The following is an 18436-nucleotide window of genomic DNA, read 5'->3' as shown; positions in this document are numbered from 1 at the left end:
TCTCGCTAAGCATGGATATTCTTTGAACCCAACTACTCTTAGCTAAAAGACTTTGTTAAGCAAAGTTTGTGATCCAAAAAATCATGGATTTGGCTCACTAAAAGAGATTTAACATCCTAAGACAACCACAAGTTTAAGTGCACTTTTCTACATTGTTATGAACACAGACAATGCACTTTCTCACAATCTTAAAGTTAGGGACTGCTTAAAAACACAAGAATGCTAAGATATTTTTTGTAAATGTTGTCATCATCAAACTTTTTTTCTTCACATAGATCTTCCACATTTATAATTGAGAAGAAATATTTGTTGTAATTTGTTTTGGTGTTATCGTGAGGTTTTGTATCCTTCATCTTCTTTGTCTTGCATTTAACCATGTTCAAGCACGTAAACACATTAAATATTCTCCTTGCAACATTAAATGTGTGTGTCTTCTTTAAGCAACATTTTTAAACGCAATTCTTAATATGGTAGTCTAATCAAAGACACATATAATGTTGATGATAACAAATAATATTATATTTTTGTAGATATAATTACCCTTTTTTTACCAACATTTTATGACTTTATTCAATTTTGTGCCCATATTTTAAAAAAATCAGAGTAGTTCTAAAGTATTTAAAATGAGCAATTCAGTCTCTTCTATTAAATTAGATTGAATGACATTAATTGGATCATCACCTAGCACGCAAAGTGGCACAATGAAGCAAAAAAACTAAAACTCTAACTTTCTATTTCTTCAATGGCACCATATAATCTAACTTTCAATGAACATTTGCTTCAATGATGAGATGCTAACAACCCTCAGACTTTATTCCAAAATTACTCAACTCTCCAATATCAAGCGTCAAAGTTACTCTTCTCTCTCATATTTCACTTTTCAAAGTCCAAATGGTTAAATTCCAAGTAAACTCTCTAATTTGTTCTCTTAGAATTAAATAATTATTCAATTAGTTTCTAATGATATTTTTTACAATACAAGCCATTTAAATAACTAAATAGTATATTTATCCTTTCAATGGTCTAAAATTGGTGAAGCTTATAAAAAATTGGTAAACGTCTAAAGATTAATTTAGTTAAATAAATGTTTGGATGGCCAATTAAAATAATTACTTGAAATGAAAAGCATTTATTATTATTGGTCTAATGTTCTATAATACAAAATGTAGTGTTATATATAACCTCGATAACATAAAAAACTAACTTGCAATATACTTTGCATGATTGTAAATAAGGTGAAAATGTAGTTTAAAGTTTTTTAGTGTTCAAACTTTGCTGAAATTACTTTTTTGTTTTTGCATTCTACACTCAAGACATAAACAAAGTTTGATCATGTTTGATGCTTCTTTGATGTATCTACCAGTGATTTCTTTTTTCATCCCTATATTTTATTTCTACACCTCACAAATATAAAAATTCTCATTTTGTCTTTAAAAATGACTTTGAAATTATACAATTTGAAAATCATTTTTTGATGTAAAAAACTTTTGGATTGCACAATCAAGAAGTCAATTTTTGCATGAAAAAAAGCTTTTGAATTACACAATATGAAAAGTTTTTTGACTAGTGGATTATGCAATTTGAAAGTCATTTTATCATAAAAAAAGCTTTCAAATTGTGTAATATGGGAGTGTCTTCTGGATTGTACAATGCGAAAGTAATTTTTAGACTTCTGAATTGTGTAATTCGAAAGTTTCTTTTGAAATTACACAATTCATAAGTTTTTTTTATATAAAAAATGACTTTCAAATTGTACATTTGGAAGTCAGTTGACTTCGGAATTGTGTAATTCAGATACTTTATTCCTTAAATTCATCCTTAACATAAATATAAACAATGGTGATAATAATGACAAGTGAGCGTCAATGATTAGGGAGACAATGACAACAAAGGATTGACGATAACAAGGAGAGGATAGTAAGAAAGAGTAATAACATGAGGGACAATTTAGTTTTTTAACCATTTCATGTGACACACATAGAAAGTATAAGGGTGCTCTAAGTGATATGTATAGTGGTAGGATTCTCAATTTGAAGTCAAATTTGCGAGGCTTGTTAAGTTGGGATTCGGGAGGCGATTGTAGGGATTTCAAATAGTAGATGCGGGAGAGTTTGAGAAGAAAATGTAAAGAAAGTGAATGTGTTTGGATCAATGTATGTTAAAGTGGATTTGTGAGAAAAGTTTATTGGAGTTTGCGAGTGATGTGATTGTTGATAAAAAATTATAAATCACTATGTCATTTAAGAGTAAATCCACTGGTTCCCGTCTAATAAACTTTTTCGTTCACTTTTGTTAAACTACTCTATATTGAAAAAAATTAATAACTGCTTTTTATGAAATGATAGTGTATTAGTATTAAAAATAAAATAAAAAAGCAATTTCTAATTAATTATAAAATAATTAATTATTAATAAATATAAAAAAATAGAAAATTACTGAAATATCAAAAAATAAAACAATAAAATATGAACAAATTTGTGAACACCAAAACCAGTTTATAATGAAAAATTCCCTCAAATCATCTTCTCAACATTTTGAATCTTTAACCAAAATAACTCCTATTTTTGTGTACATTTATAAGATATGAGACTCAAACAAACACTTCTCTTAAATGAAGTGTCCATGTCGGATACACGCATCGAACACCGATACTTAAAAGACACTCATATGACATTTATGAGTGAAATGTTTGATTCAAAAAATATTTATTGAATTTTTGACAATTCTAACACAATTATAAATACAATTTGAAAAAGAAGAAACACATTAATTTTCTAAAATTCAAAGAAACAGATTAATTTTCTAAAAATTCAAATTTATTGTATGAATTTTTAGTATGATAAAAGTGGGAGTGTTGATGACTTATTAGTGTCTATGCTATAGAATGGAGAATTTTGGATCATGCTCCTTTGCATGCATGACTAAAATTATATACACGTATGCAAATCAAGTGACTAAATTCATAACCTGTGTCTTCATTTTGATTTTCTATGATAGAATTTGATGGATAACTACAAGTTTAGTTTATGTAATTCACATGATAAATATTTTTTTATATAACTAAAATTTATAATAAATGAATGTTATTATAATTGAAGTCGTTGTGAATAGATACTCTTTAACATAAATTATTTGTAACAATTGATGATTTCTAAAAAATAAATTTAAGTAAAGATAAATACAGTGAAAAGGATTCGTGACTGTTAAAAAAATATCATACACTTTTTTAATTCATTGGAATGAAAAAAAATCATAAACATAAGAGTTTACATTCTCATTTTACTGGACTCCTATTTCGATTTTGCTCCTATGAAATAAGAAATAACCTATTTATTATTTCATTGTTTTTCTGTGATTAAAGTAACTTAAAAAAAAAAACTACAAAACGAATTCAACACATCTAATGTATTCACTGTCACGGTCAAAACTTCACTTTCACACTAATGTTCTACACCCACAACATTACACACAATGAATCATCCTCATCAATGGCAAAGTAGAAAAAGATCAAAACCTTTCGGCCAATCTGGCAGTAACTGCTCTTAGTTTAGAATACACTTTTCCTGCAGGTGAACCAAGAATGAGGCTACAGAGAGAATCCCTGGCAATCTTTATGTTGGCAAAAGATCCCAATATGTGAATTTTGGTGTCAGCAATCACGATTCTAGTCTTTGAAGCGTTCTCGATTGCAAACTTGGTTTTACCACCTTTACCAGACAACCTCCCAATAGCCCGAGACAAGTGATCCCCTCGAAGTGTTTTAACATCCTTGATCTCAAAGGACTCAATGTAGAGCTCATCCAGACGCAGAAGAGCAATGGCATCTATGACCTCAAAACCCAGCATGAAAGCATGGACAAAATCAGCACATTTTTGCAGATTACTAATATCAGGGGTATCAGCCCTTGTCTTCAGCTCAACTCTACGAGCCTTCAGATTCATACGCAAATCAATTTTCATTTGTTCATATATGGGATTATAGATATCCATCCAAGCTTTCTTCAGAGGGGTGTATCGATGAGGTGGAACATTCACCTTGCGGAACTGAACCTGGCCATCAGACATCTCATGAGGTTTCAGAGCCTCAAATTTTGGCTTTGGCGGCAAAACTTTGGCTTCTGATGAGACTGTTTCAACTTCCATGGATGAGTGTGCCTGATTTGACTCCATTATGCAACACCTTTTACAAAGGAAACCAAAATAAGTTGGTTTTCAAATATACACAACAAAAAATTAATAAATTAAACCAATTCTCCAGTGTACGCCACCACACTATGTCAAAATCCGATAACAGATGCTTTGTTTCTTTGTTACTATACATTTATTAATATTTCATTGAAGGAAATAAAGAATATTTGAGGTTTGGTTTGTGAACCAAATGAAAAAAAAGTAAACACCTTTATACACCCAAAGATCAATCTAATCCACAAAGTGACACGGTGCATTCAAAATGTACCAAAATGTATCGATTTTTTTTTTCTCCAGCTACCACCCTCCCCAATTTTCCAACTAATTTACCTTGGAGACAAACCCTCCCTCAACAGTGCAAATAATAAAGGAAAACAGGGTACGTTCGAATTTTAAAAAACAGAGTAAACGAATCCGTTTCAAATGAATAAGGAAAACGTTGTAAGCAAAATTATGAATGAAGTTTCAAAAGAAAGATAAGATTAAGTGTTAGAGATGGAATGAAAGAAAGAATACCTGAGACACACGACGAACACGACGAATACGACAGAGACAACGATTCTGCTGCGGCCTAACCCTAGAACTCTCAGAATTGGGGTTCTATTGTTTTCGTAAGAAAAGCTCTCAAGAAATTCTACAGTATCGGGCTTTGAATGCTAAGCCCAGCCCACTTTTTTAGGCCCAATATGTTTCGTCTAGACCTAATCTAATGATGTTTAAGTTTGTAGCCAAAAATATTGTATTCATAGTATTTTGAAGTAGGATGACACGTACCCTCTAATTTTTTTTCTTTTTCATATTCGTCTAGTTACTTGCTCCGTATCTATAAAAAGATATTTGCGATTTTTTTTTTATATATCTACGAGTATTTATGGATATCTGTGAATATTTTTTTATTTTAAAAAATTATTTAAAATATAAAACTTAAATAAAAATTTAATTTTAAAATATAATTTAACTAAAATTGTATAATAAAATATTAGTGCAAATAAATTGATTTTCTAAAATAAAAATTTAAATAAGTAGGATCATAAAGTATATATTTTAAAAAAATTAACTTTAGTTTAAAATGTCTAAATATATATATATATATATATATATATATATAATTAAATTTTAGACAAGTCTCTAATACTTAATATTTTTTTCGTTAATGACTTTATTTTAATCACCTAATTTTCAAAAATTCTTTAATTATGATGAGTAGATAACATGTATATCAAAAGTTGAATATTATGACATTTGTACTGTTCTATCAACAAACTAATAATTAAAATACTCGTATTTGTTAAATATGAGTATTTATTAAAAATATATTAAATATTTGTTATAAATTTGATTCACAGATATTTATGATTATATTTTTTTATCGTCTATAAGGGAAAGTGATTAGTGCATAAAAAAGTTCTAAAATATTCTATTAAAAGTATGAAAAAAAAGGTGTGGGGGTGCTTAGACTTTTTATATGCTACATTCAATAATGAAGATTATATATATATAAATATATATATATATATATATATATATATATATATATTCCTTTTATAAAAACTTATGATTTGTTTAGTTGAAATGAAGAATAAAAAAATGTTAAGGAGTGAGGTAAAAAAGGAAGTGAGTTAACTAAGATGAGAAAATTCACATTTTTGTAGATTATTAAATTTAGTTTCTTTCTTTGTTGTTGAGAAACTCTGTCTGCACTTGCATGAAAAGAGCGAACTTAGGTTAAAACCTTCTGTTTTTTTTTTATTTTTATATATAACTAAAATATTTTTTTCTAACTCCTTGATACCTTCGTGTCTCTTGCATATGTGCAATTTGCCAACATCATACAAAGAAAAAAGAAAAAATTGTGTTTTTTACTTAGAAAAAAAAGTAAGGCTTTGTTTGGATTAGAGGGTGTGGAGGAGTGAAAAGTTGAGAGTGTGGGGGAGTGTAAGTGTGAAAAAAGTTGAAGTTGTTTGGATTGGAGTATGTTAAAGTGGATGTATGAGAAAAGTTTATTGAAATTGATGAGTGATGTGATGGTTATAAGAATATTATAAATTATTTTGAATAGTAAAATTTGTAAGATTACAAATTTACCCTTATATATAAATAAATAGAAAAATGAAATATTAATTACTTTAAAAAATATTTAAGTTAATTAAAATAATTAGTATTATATTATTTAATTTCTATTATATTATGTTATATATAATAATAAAATATAATTTTTGTCCATGGATGTAAAAAAATAATAAAAAATATTATTAATTTTGTACATAATTTTGATAATTAAAATAATGGTAAGTTTCAATTATAACTTAAAAAATAATATAAAATTGAAATGAATTAAAAAATTGAATATAGAAATGAAATATGATTTCTTTGTTTTTAATTTTATTAATTGAAAAAATTTGTATTAGTTAAATTTTTATTTGTAGATAATTTTAATAACTATCTACATTTATTATTATAAAAAATCATATTTTAATGTTTTTAATTATAACAGTAATAAATAATGTTAAATCTAAAAAAAAAACTAAAACCCTAAACATTATAATTTTTTATTTCCATTATGTGACAATTTTATTTTTAAATAAATAATTATATTCTTTATAAACAATTCAATTTTCACAAAATAATAACTTTCTACATTTATTATTAATAAAACATATTTATTTTAAAGCTTATTCTAATTACTACAATATTTTTTATAATGTTTTTAATTATAACAGTAATAAATACTGTTAAATCTAAAAAAATAAAAACCCTAAACATTATCATTTTTTATTTCCATTATGTCTAAATTCTATTTTTTTTATAAATAATTCAATTTTTACAAAATAATAACTTTCTACATTTATTATTAAAAAATCTTATTTCTTCTCTAAATTTTTACAGCTTATTTCTAATTACTATAACATTTTTATACTGTTTTTAATTATAACAGTAATAAATAATGTTAAATCTAAAAAATCTAAAACCCTAAACATTATAATTTTTTATTTCCATTCGGTAACAATTTTATTTTTAAATAAATAATTATATTCTTTATAAACAATTCAATTTTCACAAAATAATAACTTTCTACATTTATTATTAAAAAATCATATTTCTTCTATAAATTTTTAAAGCTTATTCTAATTACTACAATATTTTTTATAATGTTTTTAATTATAATAATAATAAATACCATTTTCTAACAGTGTAAAGTTCAGTGCAAATTGCATGTCATTTTGTCGTGTTGCATGAGAGACACATATGTGGAAGAAGAAGTGAAAAAGATAAGGTTACTTTCGTAACTACCAACATCTGACATCTGACGTGGCTTTCTTCCCACACTTTCTCCTTTTCTCTTCATTCCTCAGAAGCATCACTTCCCTTCTACTTTCTCGTCATCTTCTCCCTCACTCACATCCACTTATAGAACCAAACGGGTGGCACTGCGACATCCCTCGTCGACTACAGTCCACCCCAAAACCAAACACTGTATAAGTGATATACTATTATTATATAATACTAAAAGAACAAATATGTCTTTTCGACAATTTTTTTTTCTTTTTAATCTAAATAATAATAGAGCAATTTTTCCTTTCCATTTTAATCTTGTTCCAACATACACAATTTTAAGAAAATAAATCATTCTTATATTTTCTATTTTATTTCTCATTTCATCATTAATAATCCAAGTGATATTTTTTTTATAATGTGCTATCATTGGAGATGTGTTAGGTAGGTAAAAACTATAAAAACAGCTCGTAACAAAGTGCTTTACTTTTTTTTTATTGGAACATTTGAATTTACAAAATACTTTCCTTTAAGACTACATTTTTAAAACTTATTTCACAATTTCAACAAGAAAATGATTTTTAATTTACAAATAAACTTAAGCGAAGGGAAATCGAATAGAAGAATAGGAATTATTATTGTTTATTGTTTTTCTTAAAAATAAAATCATCTAAAATATTTGTCATTTTTTTATTCTAGGTTATTATTATTGATAAATGTTAATGCAAGTTATTTAAAATTTTAATTTAAATAAGATAAAACATATTTTAATTGAATTTTATAGGTATTTTAAATATTAAGAACCTAAAAGTTTATAATATATTTCAATTTTTAGTATTATAAAATTATGATATTACATTTTTAATATTATTCCATACATTAAATTATATAATAATTTTATTAAAACTGATTTCACTTCTCTTTAACTTTTAAACCTTAAAAAGTATTTGACTAGATACTAGTCCAGTTTTAAAAGTATTATTAAGAAAAAAAAAATACCTTGCTTGGACGAGAGACAAAACTTGAGATTTAATGAAATGAAAAGTTGAAGGAAATTTTTTAATAATATTTTTTTATTACATATTTTGAAATAAATAAATTTATTATAACTTTTTTGACAGTGATTTTTATATATGATGACAGAAAGACGAGAATAGAACAGAAAACATCTTATATGAAATTTCTTTGATTTTAAAAAAAAGTTTTTTAGTATGAAAAAGGATTGATTTAAAGTAAAAATAAAAAATTATTTAGAACATAATTAAATAAAAGTAAAAAATAGAAAAATATGTTTCTTAAAATTGATTTTTAAGTAAAAAACCGAGTTTAGTGTGTTTTTTTTAATTCTTTAGTATTTAAGTAAAACTGAGTATGATTATTAAAATTGTCAGAGTGGTTTATTAAAGCATTTTATGTGAGCAATTTTTTTAATATTCATAACATTTAATAAAATTTAATTATAATAAATATAAAATAATGTATTGAAAAGTGTAATAAACCTAAGCCCAGAAAGGAGGGTTAATTGTGGGGGAAGTTTATGAAGTGAGAAGGAAAGCACAGGAAGCGAGAAGGGAAGCATAATCAGCGATGGCGAGAAATTGGTTGTTTCGATCTTTGGCGCTTCGACATGCTATAAAGAATACGGTTCGCCCGATCTTCTTCAACGCTCACCACCGCTTTCTCTCACTCCCATCCAAACCATCTCTCTTCGCCACCGCAATCGCCTCATCTCAGCTCTCTCTCCTCCCATCATTCCACCACTCCCGCTCCCTCTCCTCCGCCGCAGGTCTCTCTCTCTCTGTCTCTCACGCACACACACACACATTGTACATTGCTTGATTTTTATACGATAAACGAAAGGAATCGCGTTATTTTACTTGCTGCGCTGTCTACATTGTTCACCTCTGCGTTAACCTCTATTCCTGAATTCGCTTCCTACTAGTACTATTTCCACTTGATGAAAACGATTTGATATATATTTAATTGTTTCAATTTTATTTTACTGCATCGTAATAAGAAAGTCTATTGGTGAATTATTTTCAGGTCCTTCCGATGTTGTACTTGTTAATTCAGAGGAAGAGTTCAACAATATCCTTACCAAAGTTCAAGGTATGTGTATGTTATCTTGCTTCGTATTAAGGTTTGTTATTCCATGATTTGGCAAATAGGCTCTGGTACAGGTCTGTAAATATACTTTATTCTTCTATTTTGTTATTTTTTTTATATGTGAATGAATCTATAGAGAGCTGAATTCTTCTTTCTGGTGAAATTCTGTTCAATAGATAACTCGTTGCACGCCATCTTCTATTTCACTGCGGTTTGGTGTGGACCTTGTAAGTTGCGGTGACCTTTTCTTATCTTGACTTTGATATTTCCAGTGAATTGTAATTATTTTACTGTGCTGCTTATTCTTGGTGATGCATGTGTGTGACCATTGTAAAAGAACTATGAGGATGCGATCTCATAATTTGAATTGTATCTATGATACCAAACAGTAAATTATGCTCACCATGAATGTGAGACCGCAAACTGCATGCGTTGTGATGTACTCTAAACTTTCATTCCAGTTTTGTGCCCTTGTTTGAGTTGAGTAATTCATCTTTTGGCGGATGGAAAAAACTATGATGATGGTACATGTCATAGAGTTTGTTGTTTGTATTTTTTTTTTCTTGATGTCTGTGTTCTATAGAAAAATTCTCACTGTTTTCGTGGTGTATACTTCTGTTTAGGCAGGTTTATTTCTCCTATAGTTGGGGAGCTCAGTAAGAAGTATCCTGATGTGACAACTTATAAGATTGACATCGATCAGGTATGGAGTAATATTTATTGGTGTGGTCCGTGGTTTCAAATCATGAACCAAACTACAATTTATTTAATGGATTTCGGAATGCCACTTTTATTTTATCTTAAATTAAATTTTCAGTAAGATGTACCGCATAGTTGCAAATAGCTTAATATTTATATTCTGCATGAGCCTAATTATATTTTGAGCATTATAAAAATATGAATGTAGGACACCTAACACTAGCTCTATCCATTTGTGGTTAATATAATAGGCACTCGCTAGTTCAAGACATGCTTTGCAATTTTCCTTTTGTTAATACTCTTACAAAGTAGCTTAGGTCTAACTTAGTTATACCAAATCAGCTTGTAAAGTGAGGATTGACCTCATTTATATACTGTATCTTGACACTATCTCTAGTCTATATGAGACTTGGGTTTATCCCAATACACCCCTTCACGTCCAACATTATTGGGCTTGGTACGTGGATAACATGGTAAGTGATCCTTTAATGGATCTAGAGTAAACTTTGATACCATCTTATAAAGTGGGTTAGGTTTAACTCAATCTTACAAAATTGGTTTGCAAAGTGATGAGTGCTTCCATATATATATATATATATATTGTATTTTGACACTATCTATAGTCAATATCAGACTTGGGTTTGGAGATTTGGTGGTTTTTCTCTTTTTTATTACTTTTTTTGCATGATTTTAATGATTTATGCATCGAGAAGTTTCCATGTGGCTTAAACATTTACTTTCACTTTTCCCAGGAAGCAATTCAAGGCACATTGGGCAAATTGCAGATTACATCTGTGGTAATTTATTTCACATTTTGTTAGAAATTTGTGCTCAAATAGTGCTTGTTGTGATAAAAACCTTTTTTCGCACATGTACATTGTATACAAAATAATCTGGTTGTAGCTTGTGAATCATATTAGGCATTCATCATCAATTTGAAACTTCTCCCGCTGTTTATTCGTCCTTTTCTAATCATATTTGTCAGTGGATTATGATTTCATTAATGAAGTGGTGAAACACTAAGGGGGGTGAATTGAACTATCACCAATTTTCAAAAATAGATAACAAATGATTATTGAATTGATTGATCAACATCACAACATATCAATGTAGAGCAAGATTAAAGATTCGAGCTATATGAAAGTATAATATGCAGTATAACAAGTAAAGAAAATAGAGAGATGGAGAGAGAAAGATTTATGCTGGTTCATCCATCACAAGAGTTACATCTAGTTACTTAATCACTCTGATTAGATCAACCCACTATATTTTCAAGTTTTACAAGAATCCCTCAAGAAAATACAATACACACAAGATCTTGTACCAACACTTGTGAAACCCTATCATAAGCAACACTCTTGACAATCATAGTTAAGATCAATATACCATAGAAATTACAGAAAAGAAACAAGATCACCTAGAAATATACAAGACGACAAAGAAGGAAAGATATAAAGGTGATCACAGTGTGAACTTAAACCAAGGATTTGAATCAAAGATCAAAGCAAGAAGGCTCCAAGAAGTGTTTTTTAATCTCAGGTTAGAGTAGACAATGTTTTTAGAAATAATGGTTTTGATTTCGTGTCATTTGGTTTTGAAATGGGAAAGATTTAATGATTTTGGTAGCCAATAGTTTTTATCGATTAAAACAAAGCTTAGAAATAAGCTCTTTGGTTTAAGTGGTTTTAATCGTTTAAAACAGAACAGAAACAAGACTTAAGATATAGTGATTTTAATGTATGATAAGTTCCTTTTAATAGATTAAAACAGATTCAAATTGACAATTTTGGGTTTTAAGTGATTGTAGTCGATTAAATTGTCATTTTAATTGTTTCAAAAAAAATAAAATCCTTGCTTTTACAAATTTAAGAACATTTTAAGATATTAAAACGCATTTAATCTATTAAAACAAAACTAAAAACCACAAAGGGCTCCAAAACACTTTCAAAGGCTTTCCAACTTAACAATTGATCAAATCAAGGTAAAAGCACTTACAACATGAAATCCATAGATTATAACCTAAACCCCAAGATCAAACACAAGATGTACATCTTCAAAGCTAGCATCATCAACAACATAGCATATTTTTTGTTAGAAGCATAAAATCTTCAAGGTTATAATCATCAAAGCTTTTAACTTCAAGCTTCTATATCAAAAAGATGTCATTCTCATTCTAGTACAGGGGTGAGTTGTGCCCTCGCAAAAATAACAATTACATTTTTACGGATCTGGTTGGGTTTGTTTTTTTCAGTGATTCTAATTAACATTGGGTTAGGGAGTTTTAAACCTGATGAACCCGACCCAACCCAACTATATAGTAAAAATACTAAGTGTCGAATAAATCTACTATATATAAAACCAATTTTATGTTTTATCATATGAATATTGTTATATGAATACTAGGGATAACTATTTCTTCTCGCACGTGCTATTACAAATGAATATAAATGTCATTGTAGAATTTGTCTATAATTTATTGTCTTGGGACCTCATTCACTGAGTTGCGAAACATGGTTATGAATATTATTTTATGATTGCTATTTTGACTTTTCAGTATTTTTAGAATTACTGTTTATGCGTATTTTAAGTATCGTCCTGAGCTTGTTAAAATTGTCTATTTTGAGGTATTTTTCTTTGTTATGAGGTGATAAGGTTTTTAATTATTCAATCTGATAACCCATCTTTACCCAGTCCAATTATGTTTCGGTTGGGATGGATTGAGTTGCTAAATAGAAAAGGGTAAGCCTAGCCCAATCCATCCCAATCAAGTTTAATCGAGTTAGGTTGAAAATTAGATTAAATTCAATACAAACTTAGGCCACTTGAATCTCTATTCTAAGACCTAGTTGTAATTTGTATACATGCTCAGTTAGGTAAGTTATGTTATCAACGTCAATTGCCTAATCAATTTAAATTTCCACTGATTTATGTGTCACTGAAGATTTTGGCAATTTCAGACTTAAATTTCTGCATGGCTTTTAACTTGTAACAATGTTTTTTTTACCTTCTGCAGCCTACACTTCATTTCTTTCAGAATGGGAAAAAGGCCGATGTTCTTGTAGGTGCTGATGTTGCACGATTGACCAATATCACAGAGAAACTCTTCAAGTAATCCTTCAGAGTTTGACTCTATGTTATGCTTTGTAAATATGAGCATGCACTGTGAGGCTGTTATTTCCCTCCACTAGGTTTTTAATTAACATTGGCTTTTTAAGTTGTAATGCTCTGTTCTGAATGTGATCATTGATCCGTTGTATAATGTTTACTTATATTTGGTTTCCTTTTGTAAATATACATTTAGGTATGGACAGATCACATTCATATTCGAAACTACTCATTTACATATATGCATGTGTAAAACATTCTTGTTTATTTAATTTCACTCACTTGATCACTCATTTCCTGGGTTCTCCCCTGCCAACCCTAAAGAAAAGCATTCTGGTTGAATAAATTGAGATGCTTCTGTACAAGATTTTATTGTCACATGTTGAATTTTGGGTAACTCAGCTTTCTGTGTTTCAGGAAGGACTGAGACTTTGATTGAGGTGGGAATGGTGCTGAATGGACGATGAAGTGCAGAATGACTAATTGTAGCTTGTTAGAGACACTGTCTAGGCACCCACCTTATAGTCTGGTTGGCATAGTTGGCATGGTATTAGAAGCGTAACTCGTACCATTTGATTGTATTTTTAAAATTTCCATTTCAGAAATAAGAGAATAAGCATATTCGTGTAGGTCTGTACTGTTGGACATGGAACATTTATATCCGTAATGGTTATGTGGAAAGAATATTGACTGACAAGTTGGAAATCTTATCATTCTGTATTACACTTAATTGTTGTATCGTAAAAGTCGTAGTTTGCATGTTTCATGGTTTCTAAGCGTCTTTTTTAAAAAGTGATAATTTCAGATCAATGCATTCTTTCCGAGCGACTTTTGTTACAATTTAGTCATAGTCTGAATCTCTCAATCCAAATGTTGTATCGTCTTATGTCTATTTTGGGGTTTTCCTCTTGCATCTCCATAGTTTCTTACGATACTTCTTAAAATATCATACTTATCCTGTATTCTATTGGTATTTTTTTTTCCAGAAATACTTTTCAGATTTTATAATTGGAAATGTTTCTTAAAATAAAATGCATTTAATTGTAAAATTCCATGTTATTTCCAGATTCTGGAAATGTCGGAACTTTATAATTTGATTCCAAACTTTATAATTTGAAATATGTTTTTTTAATAAAATTCAAATTAAAAAATACTTCTGAATTATACACTCAAGATATATTTTTAAGGGTTAAGTGGTTTTTCGCCTCACCCATGGAGGTGTCAGAAAACTACGAATCCTCGCTAATTAAGATGTCAGAAAAAACTATGAAGGTGCTAGGGAGGTGTCAGAAGAAACGTCAGTTGCTTTAAGCTTGCGTACACTTTCCTAATCAAGTTTCTTTAGGCTCTGCACACCTAAAGGGTTCATTAAACCAAACAGACACTTCAAACTGTATAAAAGATTTATTAATGAACAATGTTAAGTTATATAGATATTTTCTCAACTGCATAGAACGTGTATAGAAGTAATATATGCGCGTAATAAACGAAGAATAAAAGAATGATTGTAGTACATAGAAATTTGGCATATAGTGAAAATTTATTTTTTTATAAAATTTTTGTGTAATTACCAGTTATTTATCTGCAGTGAAATATTTACAATACTAGTTATTTATAAGATTGGTCTATTAAAATTAACCCTTAGAAAGGGAGGAATTCACACCTACAAGTAATTGATATTTTTATCAACATGATTCAACAAGGGGTTGTACCTAATAATTTTATCTTTGCAAGTGTTAGAAAGGTAATTGAGCAATTATTTACAGGTGTCACCAAGTTCACACTTCCTGATCAGGCATTGGAAGTACCTTCCTTTGTTGATCACTGAGTTTGCCCGGAACTTTCAACCATGATGCCAATGGAGCCAACCGACACAAGTCATCATCCTTCACAAATTCTACGCAGGTGATCAACAATATCCACAGAAACGCAAAACCTCCACCATTGCTAATTCACTTTTCATATCCCAACACATTAATCAAATATGTAAATTCACTTATAACACGCTCTTTAATTCTGTGAAAATCGTGCAGAATCGAGTTAACTACAACAACACAACATCAAAATTGCAATCAAAACGCAGTACTAATAAAACAAACCAGAAAATTGCAATTGAACGGAGACGTCTCTCCGAATTCATTACTATAAAAAACAAAATGCTCATCAAGAATTAATTAAAAAAGCCAAAATATTAATATAAAAGGCGCAACGAATGTAAGAGAACATAAAATGACTATCTCATAAGATCTGCGAATACATTAGGAAAAGTAAGATTGCAAAAGGCTTAAGAAAACTGTGGAGGAGATCAGAATCTGAGTTTGGTGAAGAACCACCTATTCTTGCCGGTCTTGAACCTCTCCTCGAGGCGCTTCTTCGTCTCCTTCAGAGCGGTGACCTTCTTGTCCTTGGAGGAGAGAACGTCGAGGTTAACCGCGTCCTTGAGATCCACGTCCAGCGTGTAGCGCGTGGGCATGAGGTGCTGATAGTTCACCAGCTTCACGAAGGCCTTCACTCTCGATTTCTTCGCCGTCTTCTTTGCGGAGTCCTTCTTGATGACCTTGCTAGGGTACTTCTTGATTCCGGCGACCAGACAGTGGCCGTATGGGCGCTCCCTGGTTCCATCGTCGAAGGTCCTGACGATCACCCCCTTTCGCCCCGCGTAACGGCCCTGCAGGACGATCACCGCCTTGTTTGGCTTCAGGAACTTCACCATCTTCCTCCGCTCTAAGGTTTCGCTTTCCTCTCCTCTGCTGCGATTCCACTACACAGATTCATTTCCAAACCCTAACTTCAAATTTTATATCTGCCAAAACCCTTTTTCGCCTTCTGGGTTTAGGCCCATTATAATTGGGTCCGCCCGCGTATTTCCTTCAAAATGGACTTTTCTTTCTAGAAAAAAATGGGTAATTGCTTCCTGCACCATACCACTGCAACCAATTATAGAAGAAAAGACAAAATTATCCTTTTAAAAAAAATTATGTACTTCCAAAATTACATTCTGGAATTTTTTTTCCAAAACACAATACGTATAATTTTTTTTGAATGTATTATTTTTAATTATGAATTTTTTTATTTGAAATGTGATTTTGATTTTTTTTTTCAAATTTTTATATTCGAAACACAATAATCTCTTATGAATCTATTTTCTGGAAAGTATTATTTTCAATTTTGAATTTTTATTTCAGAATAAAGAGTATTTTTGGAATTTTTGAAATTATGTTAGGTGCAGGTTCAAAAGTGTTGGGTAGGAAGCAATTGCCCAAAATAAATGTGGCTTGTTTTTTCCTCCACCTTTATATTTTCGTCATGCATTTATAAATATGTAATTTTTTTTTTTTATATATGTAAGTTACTTTTAGCGTTTAACTTTTAATTATCTAATTTTGAAGTTATTTCTTTAGTATAACTTAGAAGGTAAAAATGTTTTTTTTATATGTAATTCGGAAGTTAAAATTAATTTCTAAATTATACAATTAAAAAAACAGATAGAACTTTTATATTTATTTATGGGTTGAGGATGAAATATATACAAGTGGCTTCTTTTTTCTGTAAACTGTAAAACTATTCATTATTATTATTTTTTATATCTGTGTTGTATGACAAAAATAGTGTAATTTTGAAAGTGAAAGGTATATAAATTTTGTATTTAGGAACGAAATAACTAGTTGTGGTCCATGTTAAAAAGTTATATTACAAGCAATCAAAATTATTGAATGAAAATATAAAAACAAGTGGTGATAAACATTATCTTTGAAAGAAATCATCTCTAGTTAAAAAATAAGATAAGAAATATTAGGTATTTTATTTATTTAGTAGGAATGTGCATAAACAAAATATAATATTAACATGATACTAGTTTAGGATCTTACCCAATAAATAAAAAAATGTGATTAGGACAAATAATGTAATTAGTGGTAATGGGATTCACTTGTGTCTGATACTGTCCATAACTAATTTGTTCAGTGAAAGAATTAGTCATGTTTCTATCTATTTATTAGTGCATATACGTGTTAATTAAGTACATTAATTAAAGGAAAATGGAAGTTTTTATTTTATAGAGATTCCTCTCACGATGACACTTTTTAGGAAAAGAAGTCTTCAAAACACAATAATGAATATATGAAAAGAATGAAGGAAAACACATAATGACAACTGCATTTCATGTGTCTAAAAATTCACCATTTTAGAGTTCAGAAATTAGTGAAATTCGTGATATATATATATATATATATATATATATATATATATATATATATATATATATAAAATGACCTAAATACACACGTTTACGAAATTAAATTACATATATGTGAACTTTATAAAATATCATTATTATATAAATTAAACACATTTTTTTTTCACACCAAAAACTTTAATTACTAAATAAAAACTTTCACAACTTTAAAACTTGCAACATTATAATTTTCGAGATATGATATTGAGTATATTTGAGTATTAAATTTCTCTTTACGAGTGTAACAATTGGTAATCTACATATTACTAAGATAACTCCGTCTATACTTATTTTCTAAATAGATGTACAAAAATCTTTATCTATACTTATTTTCTAAAAAGATGTACAAAAATCTTTAATGATTTTTCACCACTCAATACATCTACCAGTGATCTAGGTAATAAGTTTATGTATTTTTGAACAACTTTATAATTCTATACTTACATTATATTTAGATTACACCATACTATCTTCCTATAAACTACTTCTCACACACAAACATATAGGTAACGCAATTATATTCATTTTTCACATATATCATTTGTTAATAATTATCATACAAAGATCTATATTGTAATAATTATACAATAATTTGGAATCATAGGAACAAATTATATCGAGTAAATCATGTTATAAAAATAAGAGAACATCTCTTTATCAAGGTCACTTACTTAAGTGATATTCTTTACAAAATAAAGGATGCATAGGATGGTCTCCTTACTTAAATGTTGTTTGAATGATACTTTGTTATTTGAGCGAGAGTTAAGGATGTAACAATATATTTACCAAAATTAAAAACATTTAAATTCTCATCTTACACATACCTTAATA

General features: G+C 28.9%; 3 protein-coding genes across 4 annotated transcripts; 1 reads left to right on the top strand and 2 right to left on the bottom strand.

Moving 5' to 3' along the window:
- Nucleotides 1-3390: 3390 nt before the first annotated feature.
- Nucleotides 3391-4837, bottom strand: LOC137811702 (uncharacterized). The gene is made up of 2 exons (XM_068613532.1): nucleotides 4705-4837; nucleotides 3391-4180 (listed from the first exon to the last, which is right to left on the bottom strand). The coding sequence occupies exon 2, from the start codon at nucleotides 4168-4170 to the stop codon at nucleotides 3508-3510; it is 663 nt and encodes a 220-aa protein (XP_068469633.1). The 5' UTR covers nucleotides 4171-4180; nucleotides 4705-4837; the 3' UTR covers nucleotides 3391-3507.
- Nucleotides 4838-8953: 4116 nt separating this feature from the next.
- LOC137811700 (thioredoxin O1, mitochondrial-like) lies at nucleotides 8954-14101 on the top strand. 2 transcript variants are annotated; one of them, XM_068613529.1, is made up of 7 exons: nucleotides 8954-9247; nucleotides 9505-9570; nucleotides 9744-9794; nucleotides 10191-10270; nucleotides 11019-11063; nucleotides 13280-13374; nucleotides 13789-14101. In XM_068613529.1, exons 1-7 carry the CDS (start codon nucleotides 9049-9051, stop codon nucleotides 13796-13798), a joined length of 546 nt encoding a protein of 181 aa, XP_068469630.1. In that variant the 5' UTR covers nucleotides 8954-9048; the 3' UTR covers nucleotides 13799-14101. The 2 variants fall into 2 exon arrangements, with proteins under 2 accessions (XP_068469630.1, XP_068469631.1); XM_068613530.1 differs by lacking the exon at nucleotides 13789-14101 and having other exon boundaries at nucleotides 8965-9247; nucleotides 13280-13378.
- Nucleotides 14102-15477: 1376 nt separating this feature from the next.
- LOC137811701 (large ribosomal subunit protein eL27) lies at nucleotides 15478-16224 on the bottom strand. Its single transcript, XM_068613531.1, has one exon. It carries the CDS (start codon nucleotides 16082-16084, stop codon nucleotides 15677-15679), a length of 408 nt encoding a protein of 135 aa, XP_068469632.1. The 5' UTR covers nucleotides 16085-16224; the 3' UTR covers nucleotides 15478-15676.
- Nucleotides 16225-18436: the final 2212 nt, after the last annotated feature.

The sequence above is a fragment of the Phaseolus vulgaris genome, chromosome 2 (genome assembly GCF_000499845.2).
Source record: "Phaseolus vulgaris cultivar G19833 chromosome 2, P. vulgaris v2.0, whole genome shotgun sequence".
Classification (NCBI taxonomy): domain Eukaryota; kingdom Viridiplantae; phylum Streptophyta; class Magnoliopsida; order Fabales; family Fabaceae; genus Phaseolus; species Phaseolus vulgaris.
The sequence above is the reverse complement of the archived record's forward strand: the minus strand, read 5'-3'. Positions and strand labels throughout refer to the sequence as shown.

Coding starts and splice junctions, on each gene's coding strand:
- LOC137811700 (XM_068613529.1), top strand. CDS start 9,049: ATGGCGAGAAATTGGTTGTTTCGATCTTTGGCGCTTCGACATGCTATA. Junction 9,795..10,190: donor TGCGGTTTGGTGTGGACCTT/GTAAGTTGCGGT, acceptor ACTTCTGTTTAG/GCAGGTTTATTTCTCCTATA. Junction 10,271..11,018: donor ATAAGATTGACATCGATCAG/GTATGGAGTAAT, acceptor CACTTTTCCCAG/GAAGCAATTCAAGGCACATT.
- LOC137811702 (XM_068613532.1), bottom strand. CDS start 4,170: ATGGAGTCAAATCAGGCACACTCATCCATGGAAGTTGAAACAGTCTCA.
- LOC137811701 (XM_068613531.1), bottom strand. CDS start 16,084: ATGGTGAAGTTCCTGAAGCCAAACAAGGCGGTGATCGTCCTGCAGGGC.